Genomic DNA, 20051 nt, shown 5'->3' on the forward strand with positions numbered 1-20051 from the left:
CATCAGTAAGGAGAAACTTATCTCTCATTGGCCGATTGATCTCTAAGACCCAGACAGAGGAGAGAGAATTTAACCACTCTTGGCTGAATGGCTCTGTCTTTCCTGGGAGTCAAGTTTAATAAATCCCAAAAACTATCTGGCCAGGTTGTGTCTACTTATATAAAACTGCCTTTTATTGAAGATGCATTTTGAGCCAAAGTATACTCACTCTCTGAATCCTGAACATTTGTCTAGCCTTCGCTACTGTTTTTCCCTATGTAAAAACTCATCTGTAAAAGCAGATTTCCATACAGCAGCTGAAACCTCTTTTACCTCTCTCATCCCAATGTCTGAGCTTAGATCATCACAAATAGAATTTCAAGGAACATTTTCAGCATCCAGTTAGAGACCATTGTGGTAGGCCACGTAAGAAATTATGACACCCTGAATCAAGGCAGTGACAATCCAGCTAGAGAAGATAGAATAGATCAAGAAACATGTAAGCAGTAATCATATAATCATGCTTATATTTACTGAGCACTTTCTATGTGCCAGGAATTGTATAGAATGTGCATTATCTCATCCAGTCTTTGCAGCAACCCAGTGAGGGTTATTCTTTCTGCCTTACACATGAAAAAAAAAAAAAAAGGCTTAGAGTCATTAAGAAATCTGCTCAAAATAAGTGGCAGAGCTAGAATTTGAGCCCAGGCAATCTGGCTTCAAAGCTTGTATTTTTAATCTCCATGCCTTACTGTCTCAAACCAGGAGGATTTGGTGATGTATTGAATGTGGAGGTGGGGGAAGGTGAAGAAGAGGAAATGGGAGCAGTGTTCCAGATCAGGGAAATAGGTAGCTGGGTAAAAGATGGAGCCCCTCACCAGGTGGGTTTGGAAAGAAAGATGGTGATTCGGTTGTGAACATATTGAGATGGCACATCCAAGTAAGATGTCTGTTAGGTAGCTGGGTGTTTAAATATAGAGCTTCAGAGAAAGTGATTGAGACTGAAGAGGTAGACTTGGAGAAATTGGTATCTAGGCAGCAAGAGGAGGATGTGGGCAGCAGAGAGCGGGAGTACTGAGTTCTTCTAGAGAAGGGAATGATCAGGGAAGATAACCAAGAATCTCAAGGGTCTGCAACACTTAAGGTACCAGTGAAAGAAGAGCCCTTCATTAGAGAAAGGAGCAGTCCAATGGATGGTAGGAGAATGAGGAGGGAGTGTGTCGGAAATCAAGGAAGAAGTTTGATGAGGGAGGGATAGTAGCAGTGCCTCATGCAGCAGAGAAATCGTGTAAGGCAAGAGCCAAAAAGTTACTATTGCAATTAGGTCAATGTAAAATCAGCTGGTAGGAATGCAAAATGTTTTAGCTATCTTGCAAGACAGTAGTTTCTTACAGAGCTAAACACTGTCCTGCCATATGACCCAGCATTTGTACTCCTTGATATTTACCCAAATAAAACAAAAACTTATGTCCATACAAAAACCTGCACATGAATGTTTATAGCAGCTTTATTCATAATTGCTAAAATTTGGAAGCAACCAAAATGCTCTTCAATAGATGAATTGAAAAGTAAACTGTGGTACATCTATGCAATGGAATGTAGCACTAAAAAGACATGAGCCATCAAGCCACAGAAAGATATGGAGGAGCCTTAAATGCATATTGCTAAGTGTAAGAAGCCAATCTGAAAAGGCTACATACTGTATGATTCCAGCTATATGGCATTATGGAAAAGGCAAAACTATAGAGACCATAAGAAAGGGTTGGGGGGTAAAGGAGAGATGAATAGGAGGAGCACAGGGGACTTTTAGAGCAGTGAACTACTCTGTATGATGCTATAATGGTGGATATGTGTCATTATACGTTTGTCCAAACCCACAGAGTGTACAGCAACAAGAGTAAACTCCTATGTAAATTATGGACTTTAGTTAATAATAGTGCATCAATATTGACTCATTAATCATAACAGATGTACCACACTAATATAAGGTGTTAACAACAGGGAACACTGTGGGGGTGGGGATAGCTGAAGGGTTATGTATACCTTTGTACTTTCTGCTCAATTTTTCTGTAAACCTAAAACTGTTCTTTAAAACTAAAGTCTATTAATTAAAATAAAAATATTCAATTAGATAGTGGAGAGGATTTTGAATATTCCCAACACAAAGAAATGATGAATGTTTGAGGTGATGAATATGTTAATTACCCTGATCTGATCATTGCACATTGCACACATGTACCCAAATATCATAATGTACCCATAAATATATACAATTATTATGTGTCAATTAAAAAATAAATTTAATAAAATGGAAGAAATAAAATCTTTGTCAGATAATTCTAAAAAGAAAAAAAGAATGTAAGAGGAAAGGATGGAATAAATGAAAAAGTAAATGAAGGAGGAAAGAAAGAGAAAGCCATGTACGTACAATCTTGAGAATGTAGCATAAACCCATAATTATAATTAATCTAATTCTGTGTGCCTGAGTTCCAAGTAGAGCAAAAACATGACTGGTCAATCTTTTGCTTACCAGTTTCTAGGGCTCCCCATCACAAATGCCTGGTACACTCCAATTTCTTTGGCATGATATGAAAATTTTCTATGGCCTGTTGCTTAATTTTCCCACATCACTTCTGACCATTGCCTGTGTATTATAAGCTCTGGCTGCAATTGTCTCTTTGCTCTTCTTTCCTACTCATGACATGCACTTTCAGACCACTCTTGCTGTTTCCTCTGCCTATGTCTTCCCCCACTCTTCTCCCTAACGAAATCCTACACATCCTCCAATACCCCTCTCTTTGAAACACTACCTTCTCTGTAAAAACTCTCCTGACCTCCTTTCACCTCCCAGCACACCAGGCATGAATGATCCCTTTCCCATTTTCCATAGTTCTTTGTGCCTATCTCTTTAATAATGCTTAGTACACCACAAAATAAGCAGCAGCAAAAAAAAATAATAATAATTTCGGTGGAAAAATTGGGGGCAGAAAGAATCCAGATCAAAATACTTTTGAGAAGTGAGTGGAAGCTGAGATATGACAACGTGGAAGGTAGACTACTCTCTAGGGATTGATTTTATTGTTATTTGGTGTTGCTTATTTTCATTTGCCTTTAGCATTTGTGGCTTTACTCAACAGAAGTTGAGGGTGGTGAGAAGAAAATTCCGAGTGGCTACGGCGCTGTCCAGTGCTTTGGTGCTGACAGACTTGTATCACTGAGTAAGGGCTGCCTTGAGATTGGGAATTCTTCTGGCCCCAAGAGATGTAATGCTCTGTTTGGAGGAGGAAGGAGAGAGGAGAATGATCCTATCCCCCCCTCTGTTATCTCTTGGAGGATTAGGAGCCATAGCCGGCCTTGTCCTTTTGGAAAGGAGAAAGATTAGCTAACTAGGTGGGCGCCTCTTCTATATCTTATGGGATCCACAGGCTCCTGAAGACCAAATAATGACTATAAGAAACAATTGGTTATTAGTTTTTCTACCATCCATTTAATGGATATTGGAGGCCAACTATGTATCTGTATCTCGTGTCTAGGGATGCAAGATGGCTGAAACAGGAGTTTGGTCTAACCAGGAAGACCAACCTTGAGCCAATAACAGCAATTACATTGTGAGGGGAGTGGTCTTAGTCTGCTCAGGCTACCATAACAAAATACTACAGACTTCATGGCTTAAACAACAGAAATTTATTTTCCCGCAGTTCTAGAGGCTGGAAGTCCCAGATCAAGGTCCAGCAGGGTTTGGTTTCTGGTGAGAGCTGTCTTCCTGGCTTGCAAATGGCCATTTTGTCCTCATATGCCCTTTCTTCTGAGCATGCACAGTGAGAGGGAGGGAGAGGCAGAGACAGAGACAGAGAGAGTGTGTGTGCTTTCTCTCTGGTGTCTCTTCCTATGTAAACACTAATCCTATCGGATCAGGGCTCCACTCTTATAAACACATTTTACCTCAATTGTCTCCTATTCCTAAATATGGTCACACTGGGGGTTCAACATATGAATTTAGGGTGGACGCAATTCAGTCCATAGCAGGGGATTATAGAAAACTGTAGGCGCACAGATGAAGGAATGATCATCTTGTCTAGGGGAAGGTAGGGACAGCAGAAGGCTCAGCAGAAATGACACTTGGTCTAAACTTTGAGCATGTGTGTGGTCATTTACTAAGAGATGGGAGTGCCCAGCCCCTGCTTGGAAATTCCAGTGGTCTAGCAGTGCTGTTCAGTCAATAAGTTATTGTCCTGTGTAAAAAAGGGAAGTCTCTGCATTACAAGCCTTCTGTCACATCTTTAGTCAATGATATGTCCTTATTCCTCATATATAATTCTTACATCTGTGAGCAGCTTTTCTCGATGGTAGGATATGTCACAGTTTTCCTGAATAACATTCAGATGTCACTTAACTTTCACAGCAATAGACTCTTTGCAAGGTGCCTCCTGCAGGTGATTATTTCAAAGATTCAGTAACTGTCAGATTCAGAAGAGAAAAGTTACTGTACTTGAAATGGCTCAAGAAGTAAGCATACCTGTTCCTCTGCAATGGTGGGGTGTATAGAGTTGAGTCACGGCTTGCTAGAGCATCTCTGCCCTGTTATTTCCTTTCTTTTGCAGATAGCCCTCACGGACTCCAGGCCCGTGCAGTCCTCAGGGATAGCATTGTTCTTACCTTTAGGAGTAGATATTCTTAGAAGAAGGAATGTCCTGGAAGCTGTGAGAAAACAAACCATTCCTTGCTTTATATTTCTGTCCCATTGGTTTACATTTCTCTTCTGGCACCTGGTCTTTTGGGCCTTGATCATGGCTTATTGTCTGGATGATGAGTTTCTTCAAAGTAGGGATTGATTTCCATTCACCTTTGTTGTAACCTCACTTGTCCTCCAGTGGTGATCATTGTATCCCAGTAGTGATCACTTCTGGATAAACTAGTATGCGTGTTGTGTATTTCTTTTTTTTCTTTTATTTTATCAATATACAATGTAGTTGATTTTCATGTCCCTTTACTGATTCCTCCTTCCCCCTTCCTCTCCCCCCTCCCACCCATCAACATCATATCTGTTACTATCAACTCAGATTTGTTTCTCTCCATGGAAATCTTTAGTAAAAGGTGAAAGATTTATACGTTTTGAAGAGAAACAAGAGTATGAGTGTTGTGTATTTCAAAAAAAGCTTGTGTTATCATTTTCCTGGCAATTTGTTGCCCCAGTGGAATTCAGCCTCCCTCCACAGTGCACTGGCCAGAGTCCCAGGCTATTCTCTTGCCCTGGTGTAAGCCGTAGAATTGTTAAAGCAGAATCCCAGCCCATTGCCCATAGGAGCTGTTCCCCTCAGGGATATGGAGCAAGACTTTAGGATGGGAAGATCAGAGGGTTTGTGTTGACAGTAATTTTCCAGGACCAACAATGCTATCTTTAGAAACAAAGAGAAAAATGTGGGGATATTGGCTCAAGTCAAAAAAGCCCTCTTCCTTTCTACGATCTCACCAGGTGTGAAGTTGAATTTCTATGGCTTCAACAAGTGGGTGGGAGGACACAGTTGCGATGTTTAGGGCATTGATAGCACTTGTCACAGCTTTTAAAGGGGCTCTGTTCTCCATTTTCTCCCTTCCCCCTTCCCTGCGGAGACTGTTCACAGGAGGATTTGTGAGACAAACTGTGGATTTACAAACGTCAGGAATGACTGCTCAGCCAGACCTGTGTCTCCCGTGCTGCCGCAGGCATTGTGCTGGAACTCTCTGCCGAGGAGGGGAGTGTCTGGGCTCCGCTGTTGCCACCAAGCGAGCCTTTCCCTAACTGTTGTCATGAAGGCAGTTCGTTACAGCTTTTGACTCTTCCTGCATCCTCCCTCCCTTACAGTACGCACATTCATTTCTTCTGGCACTCCTGCTGAAAGAATGCCAACTTCGTTTCTCTCTCATCTGAAAATCATTCAAAGACGTTCCTCTAATTCATGAATAGTACCTTAATTCTTCAGTCAGGGAGTGTTACAGGTCCTCTGCTGGTGGGAGGGAGCAGCCCAACAAAATCTGAAGACCCAAGACTTTCAGAAGCTGTAACGAGCAGACTAATACGCCACAGAACACTGCGAGCTGAATGGATGTCTCAATAAGCTTTGAGATGTGATTTGGCTGGCGTCAGCAGAGGAGGCTAAAGCGGGAAAGGAAGCAAGCATTGTCACGTAAATCACTGCAGACCCACTGGGAGTGACAGCCCTAGGAAGCTAATGCTCTCTCCAGGAAAGAATTGACCACAGTTATCCAGAAACTGAACACAATGTAGAACAGACCCCCGGACGTGAGTACCATCTCTTCAACACAGGGCTTGGAGCAGTAGGAGCAAAGCTACTTATAACTGATGGCGCTCCCTAACCGTGGTTCCTGGGTGCCTGTGGGCCGTCTCTGGGTGGGCCGTGCATAATGCCTGGCTGGGACTTTGGTTTGTAGGTGTCTTCTAGAATGTTTTGCCTATTGGGAGACGAAATGTAATGTCTTTGGGATATTGCCACCAGGAGACTTTGTTGTAAGTCCCCAAGAAAATAGTAAAAGCAAACCTCATAGACGTTTTTCTGTAGAAAGAAAACTGATCGCATCACAGACCAAGCAGCTGTGTGACCCTCTGGTATTTGTGATGAGAGACAAAAGAGTTTGTAAACTGGAGAGCAGGAAAAATGGGGCAGTGGGCTGGGAGGAAGGAAGGAAATCTTTCTTAGGAAGGTAAATCCGTTTGTGGATTCAGGGTGCTTATTATGTACTTATGCTCATATATTTAGTTCCTTTCTGCCTAAAGAATGGACAGCATGCTCCATGCAGACATTTAAGGTTTTCCTCCAGAGTGCTGCAAAACTGAGCATTGTGACAGAGGGATGTGATTGATGGGCTTGGGGCAGAAGAAATTCCCCACTGCCAGCAATGGGAAGCATCTTGAATGATAGCTGATCTACTTGGAAGAGGAGGCTCAGATTTAACGAGGTAGTGAGGCTGCTACAGCTGGGGTACACAACAGGTTGGCAGTGAAGTTTAACTCATTGATTGCAGACCGGCCACCACCCCCTCATTCATTGTCTGGCGTTCTCTCTTCCTTCTTGTCCCTCTCCCCTGCCTGCCTCCACCTGGCCTGATTTGTCAGTTCAGAGGCATCACATGAGAAGCAGAGATTCTCTCACTCCACAGGATGGGGATCATTGTTCTAGATAGGAGGTAAGGATTTAAGATATTTAGGACAGTAATCATGAGAGAGATGGAGAGGTGGTGTCTCTGCTGGGCCTGCACCCCACCCAAGGCTGAAGGTACAGGAGGAAACAGAAAGGAAGCAGAAAAGAAGAATCAGCTCCTTGATCCCTTCCCACCCATGCTCTGTGTAAATGCAGCTGCAGGTGAATGCTGGAGGTCCTAGCAATGAGGCTCTTACTGGGCTTAAGTTAAGAATGAGCTGGAGATATCCCAGTGGATAAGGATAGTGTTAGCAGCAGACTAGGAACTGGAAACCTGGGATTTTGTTCCTGATCTTATAGGCAGTTCTGTGTGCAACTCTCGTGAAGGGAGTAGCCAAGATCTTCTTGTGAGTGACCTGTCTGGGAAGTTGCTCTTTGAGTGTGCTGTTGGTGGTGGAGGGGGTGGGGTGAGGGTGGGAAGCGTTCTTAAGTAGCTATAACTGAAAAGCAAAAAATAAAATGACATTTCTGTTTGACCAACATTTTCTTACCACTGTCTGTTTTTCTGTTTTTTTTTTTTTTTAAAAAGAAAATAGTAACATGGGCTGGACTTGCAAAGGGCTATTTCTGCAGCTGTGACCATAAGTGTACTAGGGTCTTTAGTCTCAGTATCTAAGAGGCTGGGTTTGTTGCCTGGGACAGGAAGATGGGAGGGGAGTGGCCTTCGATTCACCACAGGCTGGTTGGACCTATGCATCTGTTGCTCAGGAGGATAGACTGCACTGCTGCTGATGGGCTGGACTGAGCTTGCAGCAAAGAGATCTTTACCCTAGGAGCTAAGCTATAGAGTAGAATGAGTAGAATGTTAGCCATGATAATAATATTTGTATGAACTGGGCCATTGTACTTGAGACATTCAAATACCTATTGCAAGAAAGGTTCTGGAATCGAGGGCGGGTAGCTAGGTCCAGTGTACAGAGATAACAAATGGGTAGATGAAGGGGAAGAACGTGGTTGTGGGAGGCAGATCATTTAGGAAGTCATGGCTAATTCTATGTATTTTTCTGCTGTTTGGGCCTGGAGTGATTTTGCAGTATTTGGGCAAACAGAGCAGAAGCTCAGTATACTGAAATTGGTTTGCATGTACCACAGATTACGTGAATAAAAAGACAATGTACCCTGTGTTTATAAAAACAAACTACTTCCAAGTTGTGTGGCAGTCAGGTAAACATAAAGCCCAAACTATACAGTCTTTCAGTGCAGCCATGGGAATTTTCAAAGGCATTTCTAGCTCCGTTCCTATCGATGTTTTGAGTTTCAACTTTATTCTTTTGTTAGCTCATTCATTCAAGAAATATTTCTGGTGCATCCCAGAGATCTCTGCTCCCAAGAGAGGTAAGGAGTTCCCTTCTTGGGAGCACACCCTTCTCTACCTATTCAAATTCATTGCGCTTCTAATGAGCCTGGGAGCAGAAGCAGGATGGTTTTGCAAGGATTCCTTTTCTCTCTTTCCTTGCTATTCTCTACCTGTATTTGGGGCAACAGATGGAGAACAATGAGAAAATTTGATAATTCACAAATGAGGAGGCAGGGGAGAATTTATCTTTCTGAAGTCACAATATTCACCTTTGGCCTATACTTCCCATAATAAAATACCACCTTTAATCCTCACCACAGTCCTGGGAGAGAGAAGTTTTTATGTCTGTTTTACATGTGAGCGTGTAACTCCAGCCTCCCATGGGAGTTGGCCAAGTGACCTGCCTGAATGCCACAGTGAACGAGAGTTAGAGCAGATATGGTCTAGACCTTTTCCAGCCATGCTGTGGCCAATTTCTTAATCTTTAGAGATTGAAAGGATCATTGGATTTGCCTGGAAGCAACTGTAGAAGATGTCTGTATCTTCTAGACCTTCAAAACCAGACTGTGTAGTAGGGTCTGCTTGAAGAACAGCATCCCTTTGACATAGCATATTCTTTCCACGTGTGTATACGAGGGTACTTCAAAAAGTCTACGAAAAGATTTGTATTATCTTTTAATTCTATTTTTCCACGAACGTTTTGAAGTTCCCTCATATTGGTATTTTTAATAGGTATGTTTTAAAATACAAAAATCTCTTGTTTCTTTGCTATCTAGCAGGAGTGGATTAGACCCTTAAGTATTCCTTCTGCCCAGAGGACCCTTCGCCTTTGAAATAATTGCCAGTGGCTTTGATTTGGTCTAATGGTGGCCCAGGGCTACTGGGAGGAGTAAGATTTCAGTCATTTTGGCCATTTCATAGAAAGAAGAGCTTAAGTTTACTACTAGTTACTACCTTCCAGACCACTGTTCTGAGTTAGGACTTAGTGTCCTGTAGGTGGTTAGTGAGCCATTTATTCTCCTTCTGATAAGCAGGGAAGCAACACGACTGGCCCCTCCTAATTGGCAGAGCATGCTGTCACTGTTTATTTAGCGTCTGTGTTGTTCCCAAGGTGGATTGTTTCAGTGGTTTGGAACTGGGAGTCGGCCCGGGCCTGCGCCCAGCTCTCCATCTGTTCCAGAACTCAGGAAACTGCACTATTTACAGTAAGAAAAGGATGAAGAAAGAGAACTGCAGTAAATGCTGCGAGAAAATCCCAAGGACAGAACCCACTTGTCGTGGTCTCTGTGGGCTGTGGTCCACAGGCCCCTAACCTGCTGGGGGAATGGCACATTAGCCGTGGAGGGCCCACAGAACACAACCCAGAAGGCCTTTGTGATCATGCACAGGATAGTTACCTGCCAAAGGCGGGAGGGTTAACCAGGTGGTATCTGGGGGATTATATCAGGCCTCTGCTGTGCAGGATAGAAACGCAGAGCAAACCTCACAGTTCTGGCCATACTCTTCCAGAGAATGTCCCTAAGCAGGGGAGAAAGGAGGGAAATTGGCACAATCTACTGCTTCCACTGGGAAGTTCTGTTCGGGGGCTTTGCTGCAGAGAGCATGCTTCCCGCACAGCCTCCCTACCCCACAGTGTGCAACGAGCAGAATGCCTTCAAACCAGAGAGAAGAGGTGTGGCCTGTCCTTGTGTGGCGAGTGGCACTGATGGCAGCTTTGTTTTGTAACCCCTAGGTCCTGAAGATGGCATAGTAATAAAGGCACCTTCCAATGACTGTGAACATCTTTATCCGTGGGAGCCGGCCCGGGCCAGTGGCTTTGTGTTGAGCTGAAGGAACTTGTCTACCGCTTTCCTGAAAACCTCTTTCCTAATTCATGAGCCAGCAGGATGCGGTCGCTGCGCTTTCAGAACGCCTTCTCATAGCCGCATACAAAGGCCAAGCAGAGAATGTGGTTCAGCTCATCAACAAGGGCGCCAAGGTAGCGGTTACCAAGGTAACAAGAGGAAAATACGCTGTAGCGGTTCTCTGGGAACCAGCCTGCCTCTTAACCATTGTCCGCAAAACTGTTGTGTTTGGTTCACAGCTTTCAAAGAAATGGCTTTTCTTCCAGGGATGGAGGTTTGGGGAGAAGGAAAGAGGGTTAAGCCTGCTTTCATTGCCATCTTTCAAGTAGAGTAACTTGTGATTAGCAATGGACTGTCTTTAAAATCAGAGTGTGGCTTTTCTCACCTATTTATTTAGCCAAATGGACAGGAGATCTCTTGGGAGAAGTCGGGACACAAAAGCTTACTGGGCAGAGTGTTTGTGTGATAATCATGTTAGCCAGACCTCCTAGGGAGGTGGACCAGCCTGTGGTTGGGGCAGCCCCTCCACTGTGCAAAGTCTCGTTGTCCCTGTCTGTACAACGATGGCCTGGACCAGGTAACCACCATGACCTTTATGGGCTTTGATTTCACATGCTTCAGTGAAAGTGTGTGGTAAGCTTTGGGGGATGTTTCTTACCCCTCACCAACAGATAATACCATAGTAGATAAGAGCCCATGCTGGCCGAAGGCAGTTTTGTGGTAAAGCCAAGATAAGACAGGCTCTGCAATTAGATGGCAAGTTTAAATATATCAAGGAAGTGACAATGGCAAACGCTTATCAAGCACTTAGTATTGCTCTAAGCACTTTACAGCCCTCTAAAAGTGGTTCTCTCTTCATCCCCACTTTGCAGATGAGGAAACTGAGGCACAGAGAGATTTAACTAATGCCCAGGATCCCTCAGCTGCTGAGTGGGAGAAATGCAACTGTACTGATGGAGTCAGGCTCCTTAGCCCACCCTCCAGGCCACCCCAGAGAGAGCTGTGGAGAGGGGCAAAGTTTAATTTTCAAAAAATGACATCTATGAACCTCTACCATGCTATGGCAGAGACTGGTCTGCTCACAGTCTCACAGTTACCCATATGTGGTCTCTATTCCATGCTGGTGTCTAGGGAGATAGAAAATCTTGAGCTACTAGTAAGTCACCCATGGGTCTAACAGTGGTCTGCACATACATGGTGACTGTATTGTCCAGAACTGAGGGTAAAGGGAGCCTTAATCTAGGCCTTGTGTCATCTGTCCATAGCAATCTTCAGGCCCCAGGCAATCACAGATGGGAGAACATACGGGAACTCTGTAGTTAGGGCACATGTTCACAGATTTGAACTCTGCTTTGTTTGCCAGCTGTGCAAGTCACTTGACTTCTTTGAACCTCAGTTTCCTTTTCTGTAAAGTGAAGATAGTAATACCAACTTTCCATGGTTGTTATGATAACAGCAACTTCTTTAAGTCACTTAGCACATAGTCTGCACATTTTTTCTTTTTAAAATAGACTTCATCATTTGCTTTCTAAAAAACAACTTTATGGAGGAATAATTTACATGCCATAAAATTCACCCATATATATTATACAATTCAATAATTTCTAGTGTATTTACAGAGTTGTGCAGCCATCACCACTGCTATGGACTGAATTGTTTCCTTCCCAAATCCATACATTGAAGCCCTAACCCCAATTGATGGTGTTTGGAGATGGGGCCTTTGGGAGGTAATTAGGTATAAATGAGGTCATGAGGGTGGGACTCTTATGATGAGATTAGTGCCCTTATAAGAAGAGACACCCAAGAGCTTGTGCTCTCCCTTCTTCCCTGCCATGTGAGGACACAGTGAGAAGGTTGCTGTCAGCAAGCCAGGAAAAGAGCCCTTGCCAGAATGCTAGCACCCTGATCTTGAACTTCCTGGCTTCCGGAGCTATGAGAAATAAATTTCTGTTGTTATGGCAGCTTTAGCAAGCTAATATATTCTAATCATATTCTAATTTTAGAACATTTCCATCATCCCAATAAGAAACTTCATACCCATTAGCTGTCACTCACCATTCCCATCCCCAGCTCCTGGCAATCATTAATCTACTTTTTATATCTATAAATTTACCTTTCTGGACATTTCATATAAATAGAATCACACAGTATGTGGTCTTTTGTGTCTTGCTTCTTTCACTTAGCGTGATGTTTTCAAGGTTCATCTACATTGTAGCATGTTTCAATACCACATTCTTTTTTATGGTTGAATAATAATCCACTGTATGCATACACCATGTTCTATTTCTTTATCAGTTGATGGATATTCTGGGTTGTTTCCAGTTTGAGACTATTATGAATAACACTGCTATGAACATTTTATACTAGTTTTTATGTGGACATATGTTTTTATTTCTCTTGAGTCTGTGCCTAGGAGTGGAATTGCTGGGTCACGTGGTAAATCTACATTTAACATTTTAAACTTAGAGAAAATTATGTTAAGTGAAATAAGCCAGGCACAGAAAGAGAAATACTGCATGTTCTCACTCGTACATGGGAGCTAAAAAATGAACAAATAAATTTTAAAAAAGAAAGAAAAATACAACAATCACAATGATACATTGAACTTTCAAAAGGAGAGAACGGAACTGAGGTTACCAGAGGTGGCTGGGGAGGGATGGGGGGAGCGGGTAAGAGAGGAACTGAGAAAGGGCCACAAAAGACTGTTACATTGTATAATGTTGACTATACTGATTATCCTGATTTGAGCATCACATATTGCACACAGGTAATGATATTCAACTCTGCACCCCACAGATATGTAAAACCAACTATGATTCAATTAAAAAAATTATTTTTTAACAAACTGCCAAGCTATTTTCCAAAGTGGTTACACCATTTCACATTCCCACCAGCAATGTATGAGGGTTCCAGTTTCTCTACATTCACGCCAATGCTTATTATAGTAGTACTTGATTTACTTTTTAATAGTTACCTTTATCAAAATAATGCACACACATAGAAATTTTAAAACTGTTACTTCAAATACTGTTAGAAGGCTTTTATTTATTTTTTATATTTTAATTTTTTTTTTTTGTCGTTTTTTCATGACCGGCACTCAGCCAGTGAGTGCGCCGGTCAGTCCTATATAGGATCCGAACCCGCGGCGGGAGCGTCGCCGTGCTGCCAGCGCAGCACTCTCCCGAGTGCGCCACGGGCTCGGCCCCTGTTAGAAGGCTTTTAATAAAAACAGCCGTCCCCTGGCCAGCTTCCGTTTGTTCCTGTGAAGAAACAACTTTCAACTCTTCTAGCTGTTTTTTTTCTGATATTTATCTCCATGTTTCTAGTGAATATACATGTACTACCAATTGATTCATCGGTTTAATTTTTTAAATGAAGTCAGATTTACTAATTATTTTATTTATTTTTTGTTCTATTTTGTATTTTTAAAATTTGTTTATTGTGGTGAAATATACATCACAAAATTTACCACTTTAACCATTTTTAAGCATATAATTCAGTAGTGTTAAGTACATTCACATTGTTATGCAGCCATAACCACCATCCGTCTCCAGAGGTTTTTCATCCTCCCCAGCTGAAACTCTGTACCCATTAACCACTAACTTCTCTTTTCCCTGTCCCAGCCCCTGGCACCTACTGTTCTACTTTCTGTCTCTATGAATCTGACTACTTTAGGTACCTCAAATAAGTGGAATCATACCATATTTGTCCTTTTGTGACTGGCTTATGTCACTTAGCATAATGTTTTCCTGGTTCATCCATGTTGTAGCAAGTGGCTGAATTTTATTCCTTGTTAAGGCTGAGTAATGTTCCGTTTTATGTACACGGGCATACCTTAGAGATATTGCAGGTTCAGTTTCACCCCACCACAAAAAAGTGAATCACAAAGTTTTTGGTTTCCCAGTGCATATAAAAACTATGTTCGCACTATGCTGTAGTCTGTTAAGTGTGCAATAGCATTATGTCTAATAAACCAATGTACATACCTTAACTGAAATATACTTTATTTCTAAAAAATGCGAACAATTGTCTGAGCCTTCAGTGAGTTGTAATCTTTTTGCTGGTTGAGGGTCTTGCCTCAATGCTGATGGCTGCTGCCTGATCACGGTGGTGGTTGCTGAAGGTTGGGGTGGCTGTGGCAATTTCTTAAAATAAGACAACAGTGAAGTTTTTGCATTGGTTGACTCTTCCTTTCATGAAAGCTTTCTCTGTAGCATGTGATGCTATTTGATAGCATTTTACCCACAGTAGAATTTCTTTCAAAAGGAGTCAGTCCTCTCAAACCCTGCTGCTGCTTTATCAACTAAGTTTATGTAATATTCTAAATCCTTTGTTGTCATTTCAACGATGTTCACAGCATCTTCACCAGAGTAGATTCCATCTCAAGAAACCACTTTCTTTGCTGATCTGTAAGAAGAAACTCCTCATTCATTGCAGTTTTATCGTGAGATTGCAGCAATTCAGTCACATCTTCAGGCTCCACTTCTAATTCTAGTTCTCTTGCCATTTCTACCACATCTGCAGTTACTTCCTCCAACTGTCCATAAGTGTTGGAATCAACTTCTTCCAAACTCCTATAAATGTTGATATTTTGACATCCTCCCTTGAATCACAACTGTTTTTTATGACATCTAAAATGGTGAATCCTTTCTTGAAGGTTTTCAATTTATTTTGCCAGATCCATCAGAGGAATCACTATCTATTCCAGCTATAGCCTTACAAAATGTATTTTTTAAATAACAAGACTTGAAAATCAGAATGACTCCCTGACCTATGGGCTGCAGAATGGATGTTGTGTTAATAGGCATGAAAACAACATTAATCTCCTGTACTTCTCCATCAGATCTCTTGGGTGAACATGTGTATTTTCAATGAGCATATTTTGAAAGGAATCTTTTTTTCTGAGCAGTCTCCACAGTGAACTTAAAATATTCAGTTAAACTTGCTGTAAACAGATATGCTGTCATCCAGGCATTGTTGTTCCATTTATGGAGCACAGGTAGATTTAGCATAATTTTAAAGGGACCTAGGAATTTTGGAATGGTGAATGGCTTCAACTTAAAGTCACCAGCTGCATTAGCCCCTAACAAGAAAGTCAGCCTATCCTTTGAAGCTTTGAAGCCCGGCATTGACCTCTCTAGCTATGGAAGTCCTAGAAGGCGTCTTCCTCCAGTGTAAGGCTGTTCATCTGCATTGAAAATCTGTTGTTTATTGTAGCCATCTTCATTATCTTAGCTGGATCTTTTGGATAACTTGCTTGCAGGTTTTACATCAACACTTGCTGCTTCACCTTGCACTTCTATGTTATGGAGGTGGCTTCTTTTCTCAAATCTCATGAGCCAACCTCTGCTGGCTTCAAACTTTTCTTCTGCAGCTCCCTCACCTCTCTCAGCCTTCACAGAGAGTTAGGGCCTTGCTTTGGATTAGGCTTTGACTTAAGGGAGTGTTGTGGATGGTTTGGTCTTCTATCCAGGCCACTGCATATCAGCAATAAGGCTGCCTTCATGGGCATCTTAACGTGCATGATCACAGGCACTTCAAGTCTAAATACCCAAGACTGTACCTGCCTGCCCCTCCTTAAACCTGGCCCTCTTCCCATGGTCTCCTTATGAATGGATGGCACCCCCGTTTACACAGTGCAAGCAGAAGCCTGAGCTGTACTTTCTTCTTTGGGACCCTTGACATCCCTCCACTTACACACCCTCTCAGTGACCCAGTGTGGCCCATTCTGCCTCCTAATTTTCTCTCCACTTCTTGCCTTCTAGTTGCCCTTACTGATACTGCTTGAGATATGTGATTCTAAAATGGAAAAATGTGATTTTTCTTTGTAAGGAAGCTGTGGTTTTATAAATAAACATATTCTCTCTACAGTTACCTCACATTTTAGTTAAATACCTTCATATACAGCTTAATTTTGTTACTGCAATACCAGTAGGTATTTTGTCATCTGGATAAACCCTCTACGTTGCTCTTTATCTGAACCCTTGACCTTGGTGTTATAATACTGTGCTCTAACCAACTGAGCTAACCTGCCAGACCCTTCTACACTGCTCCTTAATGCCAAGCATTGACCATAGAGTTAGAGGTGAGAGCCTCTAGGAATCCCCAGATAGAGTATCTTTTTATAGAACTGTTAGGAAGCTGGTCCTTGGGATGTTTCACTGCAGTTTTTGTTTTCTCCAAAAGTAACCAGACAAAGATTATTTGATACAACTTTGGTTAAGAAGAAAAAATGGAGTTTCATTCATAAAATTCATGTTTATCAAATCTTCGTTTGATACCTACCACTACCCCTGAGTAATGAAATAGGGATTTAGATGATTAAGAAGTACAAACCCTGACCGCAAGGAGCTTGTTCAGAGAGTGAGGCCCCCAGAGTTCACTGCAGGGTGAGGCCAACTCCGAGGCTGACTGCCGTCGACTGCCAGCAACTGCCTGGAAGCGGACCCCCTTGCCCCTAGGAACAGCAGGGTGACCTCTGCACATTGTGTGAGCTTGCTCTTCCTTGGTGTCACATCTCCAGAGTGGGGATAATAATAGTACTATATACCTCATGGGGTTGGGAGGGGTTAAAGGAGCCAGCAGCATATGTAAAGTCTTTAGAATAACGCCTATTATAGCATAAGTAGTAAGTTTGCCTTTTTCTTCTTTTTCCTAAGTATAATCTTCCTTCCCAAGTCCTACTGCCAGTCCAACAAAATACTTTTGTGTGTCATTCCAGAAATATTTATGCATGTAAAAGCAGATCAAAATTATTTTAAAAATACAAATCAGCCGTACTATACATAATGGTCTTTTTGCACTTTATAGCATACCTAAGAGATGTACCGTATCATTGAACGTAGATCTTATTATTATTTTCTATAATGGTCTATAATCTCCCATTGTATGGATAAGCTGTAAATATTTTATTCAGTCACATCCTGACGAGCATTTAGACTGTTTACCCTTTTTGCCTTGTTTGCTGTGATAGACCATGCTGCAATGGGGATAGTTACATCTTTCAGACTTAGGAGAATATCTCTGGTGAGTAAATTCCTGGGAAGAAAATTCCTGGGGCAAAAGGTGTATGCATTAAAATTTTCATGATCTCTGCTAGATGGGCTTCACTGGTTTACTTTCCCTCCAGGGAGCTTTTGGGAATGAAGTTTAATGGACTGTATACAGGAAGAGCCAGGGCTTGGGTAAGGAGACTGCACTAGTTTCCTGTGGCTGCTGTAACAAACTACCACAAACCGGGTGATTTAAAGCAACAGAGACTTATCGTCTCACAGTTCAAGAGGCTCAAAGTCTAAACTCAAGCTGTTAGAAAGGCTATGCTGTCTGAAATCTGTAAGGAAGAACCCTTCCTTGCCTCTTCTTAGCTTCTGGGAGTTGTCAGCAATTCCACAATCCAGTGTCTGCCTCTGTTGTCATGTGGGTTTCTCTCTGTGCTTCCGTGTTTCTTCTTAGAAGAACACCAGTCGTGTTGGATTAAGGGCCCAACGTACTCCAGTATAACCTCGTCTTAACTTATATCTTAATTATCTCTGCAAAGACCCTATTTCCAAGTAAGGTCACATTCACAGGTACCAGGAGTTAGGACTTCAGTATATTTTGGGGGGCAACACAATTCAAACCATAAATGAGACCAAGTAGAAATAACCCAGTGGGACAGGGCAGTAGAGGGTGACTTGGGGATTGGTTAGGGTCAGGGCTTTCAGAGGTATAGGGCACATATCCATTATCTGAGTAAAAGTCTAATATTGCTTTGGAAAGACCCTAGTGGGTATAAGTAACTATTTTTTGTCCAAAGCAAGACCCCTTCAAGAGTGAAGGGGTTTCTGTTAGTAATTGCACTGGCATGGGATGCATAAACCAGACTGCCCTGGGCCAACAGGAATGCATGGTTCTCTAATAAAAGCAGCATTTCCAGCTAGGTTCCTGTTGCATTCCAGTTTGTTGCAAAGATGTCCTTGATGCAGTTGGTTATCATGCATTCTCAAGCAACTGACAAATCTAATGAAGAGAAGAGAAAGGAAGGAACATTTATTGACAGCTGGAATATTATACCACCTTTGAAAAGAATGAATTAAATCTATCCCAGTGACCTGGAGGTGTTTACACAAGATATTGTTGAGTGAGAAAACTGTATTTCGTGATCCCATTTATGAAAAACAAACAGTGACCAAAAACCAACCAACCAACCTATGTATGTGTACATATGTCCATTTTTATATAGTTGTAAGAGCATGGTGAAAAGTAGGAAGTGTGTATGAGATGGTTAACACAGGTTTACCTCATTTGGGGTTACATTATGAAGGTAAGGAAGGAAGGGAGGGAGGAAAGGAAAAAAAAGAGAACTAAAGACCTATGGAAACTTACACAATCATCATGTGTATCTAATTTATGTAAATTTATATATTTGCATATATATTTATGCATGAAGAAATTGGGGAAGAGAGTTAAAACCTATATTGACCAGTTACATCCATTGATGAACAAAAAAGGCAAGTAGCAAGCGATGGGTACAGTATGATGCATTTCAGTTAAAAAAACAAATCTACTTCTCTGTGCAAACGTATGCTTGTAATTTGTGTGAGTCTGGAGATGGAATGTGTGAGAGTCTAGAGACAGTGAATTTGTGAGTCTATGAGACTGCTTATGCTGGCTACCTAGTGGGGAAGATGATTAGCTTTGCTTTTATAGATTTTTCCATTGTGTTGTTTTGCTTATTAAAATAAGCATACATCAATTTCTTAGTTTGTGAAAGATAAGATCAAGTTTTAAAATATGTGTTGAGTGCCTGTACCAGCACCGGGCCAGGTGCTTTACTCGTATTGTCTGGTTGCAGTTCTCACAGCAGCTCTGAGAAGCTGGTGCTGTCATTGCTGCAACACCAGTAAGGAAAGGGAGGTGCGGTGCAGGAAGTAACTTGACTGATCAAATAAGTGGTGGGTAGTGGACCTAAGAGGGACCAGCTCTTTCTGGCTCTGAGGCCCACACCTAGGACAATACCTGCCCCTGTCTCCAGCACCTCCAGTCACTGCTCCTTCCAGCACTACTCCAACCACCACTTCCTGGCTCCCCTCCCCCTCAATGTGGACAGAGAAAGAGACTGTCTGGTGGGAGGGGGTTAAGCCAAAGGAGCTTTTCTCCTCCTCCATCCTTGCCTCATGCACACCAATCCCAGAGTTTTGGAGCAAATTCAGAAATTCCCGATGAGGGCTATGTAGTGTAGCAGGTACAAACATGGACACAAGAGCCAGACTGCCCTGGGTTCAAATGCCAGCACTATTTACTAGCTCTGTGATCTTGGGGAGGTTACTTAATCTCTCCATGCATCATATCATCACCTCTAAACTGAGGATTAAATAATAGTAGCTACCTCATTAGGTTGCTGTATTAGTCTATTTCTGTTGCTTGTAATAAAATACTTGTTATAATTTGTAAGAAAACAAAATTATATTGCTTACGGTTTTGGAGGCTGAAAGTCCAAAGTCCAGGGAACACATCTGATGAGAGCTTTCTTTGGTGGTGACTTCAGTGACACAGGGTATCACATTGCAAAATGGCAGAGCAGAGAAAGAGAGACTCTCACGAGCTTTCCTTTTAAAGCTCTCAGAGCCACTCCCATGACCACCGTTATAATCCATTCACTAAGCATGGCCCTACAGTCTAATCACCTCTTCAAGGCCCCACCTTTCAATTAACATAATAGGATTTCCCTCCCTCTTAACATTGTTCCAGTAGGGG

The 20051-nt window shown here is 42.1% G+C and overlaps 1 protein-coding gene and 1 pseudogene across 2 annotated transcripts in view; one reads left to right on the forward strand and one right to left on the reverse strand.

The window, feature by feature from the left end:
• The window catches only part of ANKRD6 (ankyrin repeat domain 6), a 183292-nt gene that overhangs the window by 98566 nt on the left and 64675 nt on the right, over positions 1 to 20051 (forward strand). For both annotated transcript variants that reach the window (XM_063097427.1, XM_063097428.1), the window contains exon 2: positions 10205 to 10465. In XM_063097427.1, the coding sequence (XP_062953497.1) occupies positions 10346 to 10465 (120 nt within the window). In that variant the 5' untranslated portion in view covers positions 10205 to 10345. The remainder of the gene's footprint in view (positions 1 to 10204; positions 10466 to 20051) is intronic.
• On the reverse strand, positions 5024 to 5111 carry LOC134379311 (U5 spliceosomal RNA; annotated as a pseudogene).

This window comes from Cynocephalus volans, chromosome 5 (assembly GCF_027409185.1).
Source record: "Cynocephalus volans isolate mCynVol1 chromosome 5, mCynVol1.pri, whole genome shotgun sequence".
NCBI lineage: Eukaryota > Metazoa > Chordata > Mammalia > Dermoptera > Cynocephalidae > Cynocephalus > Cynocephalus volans.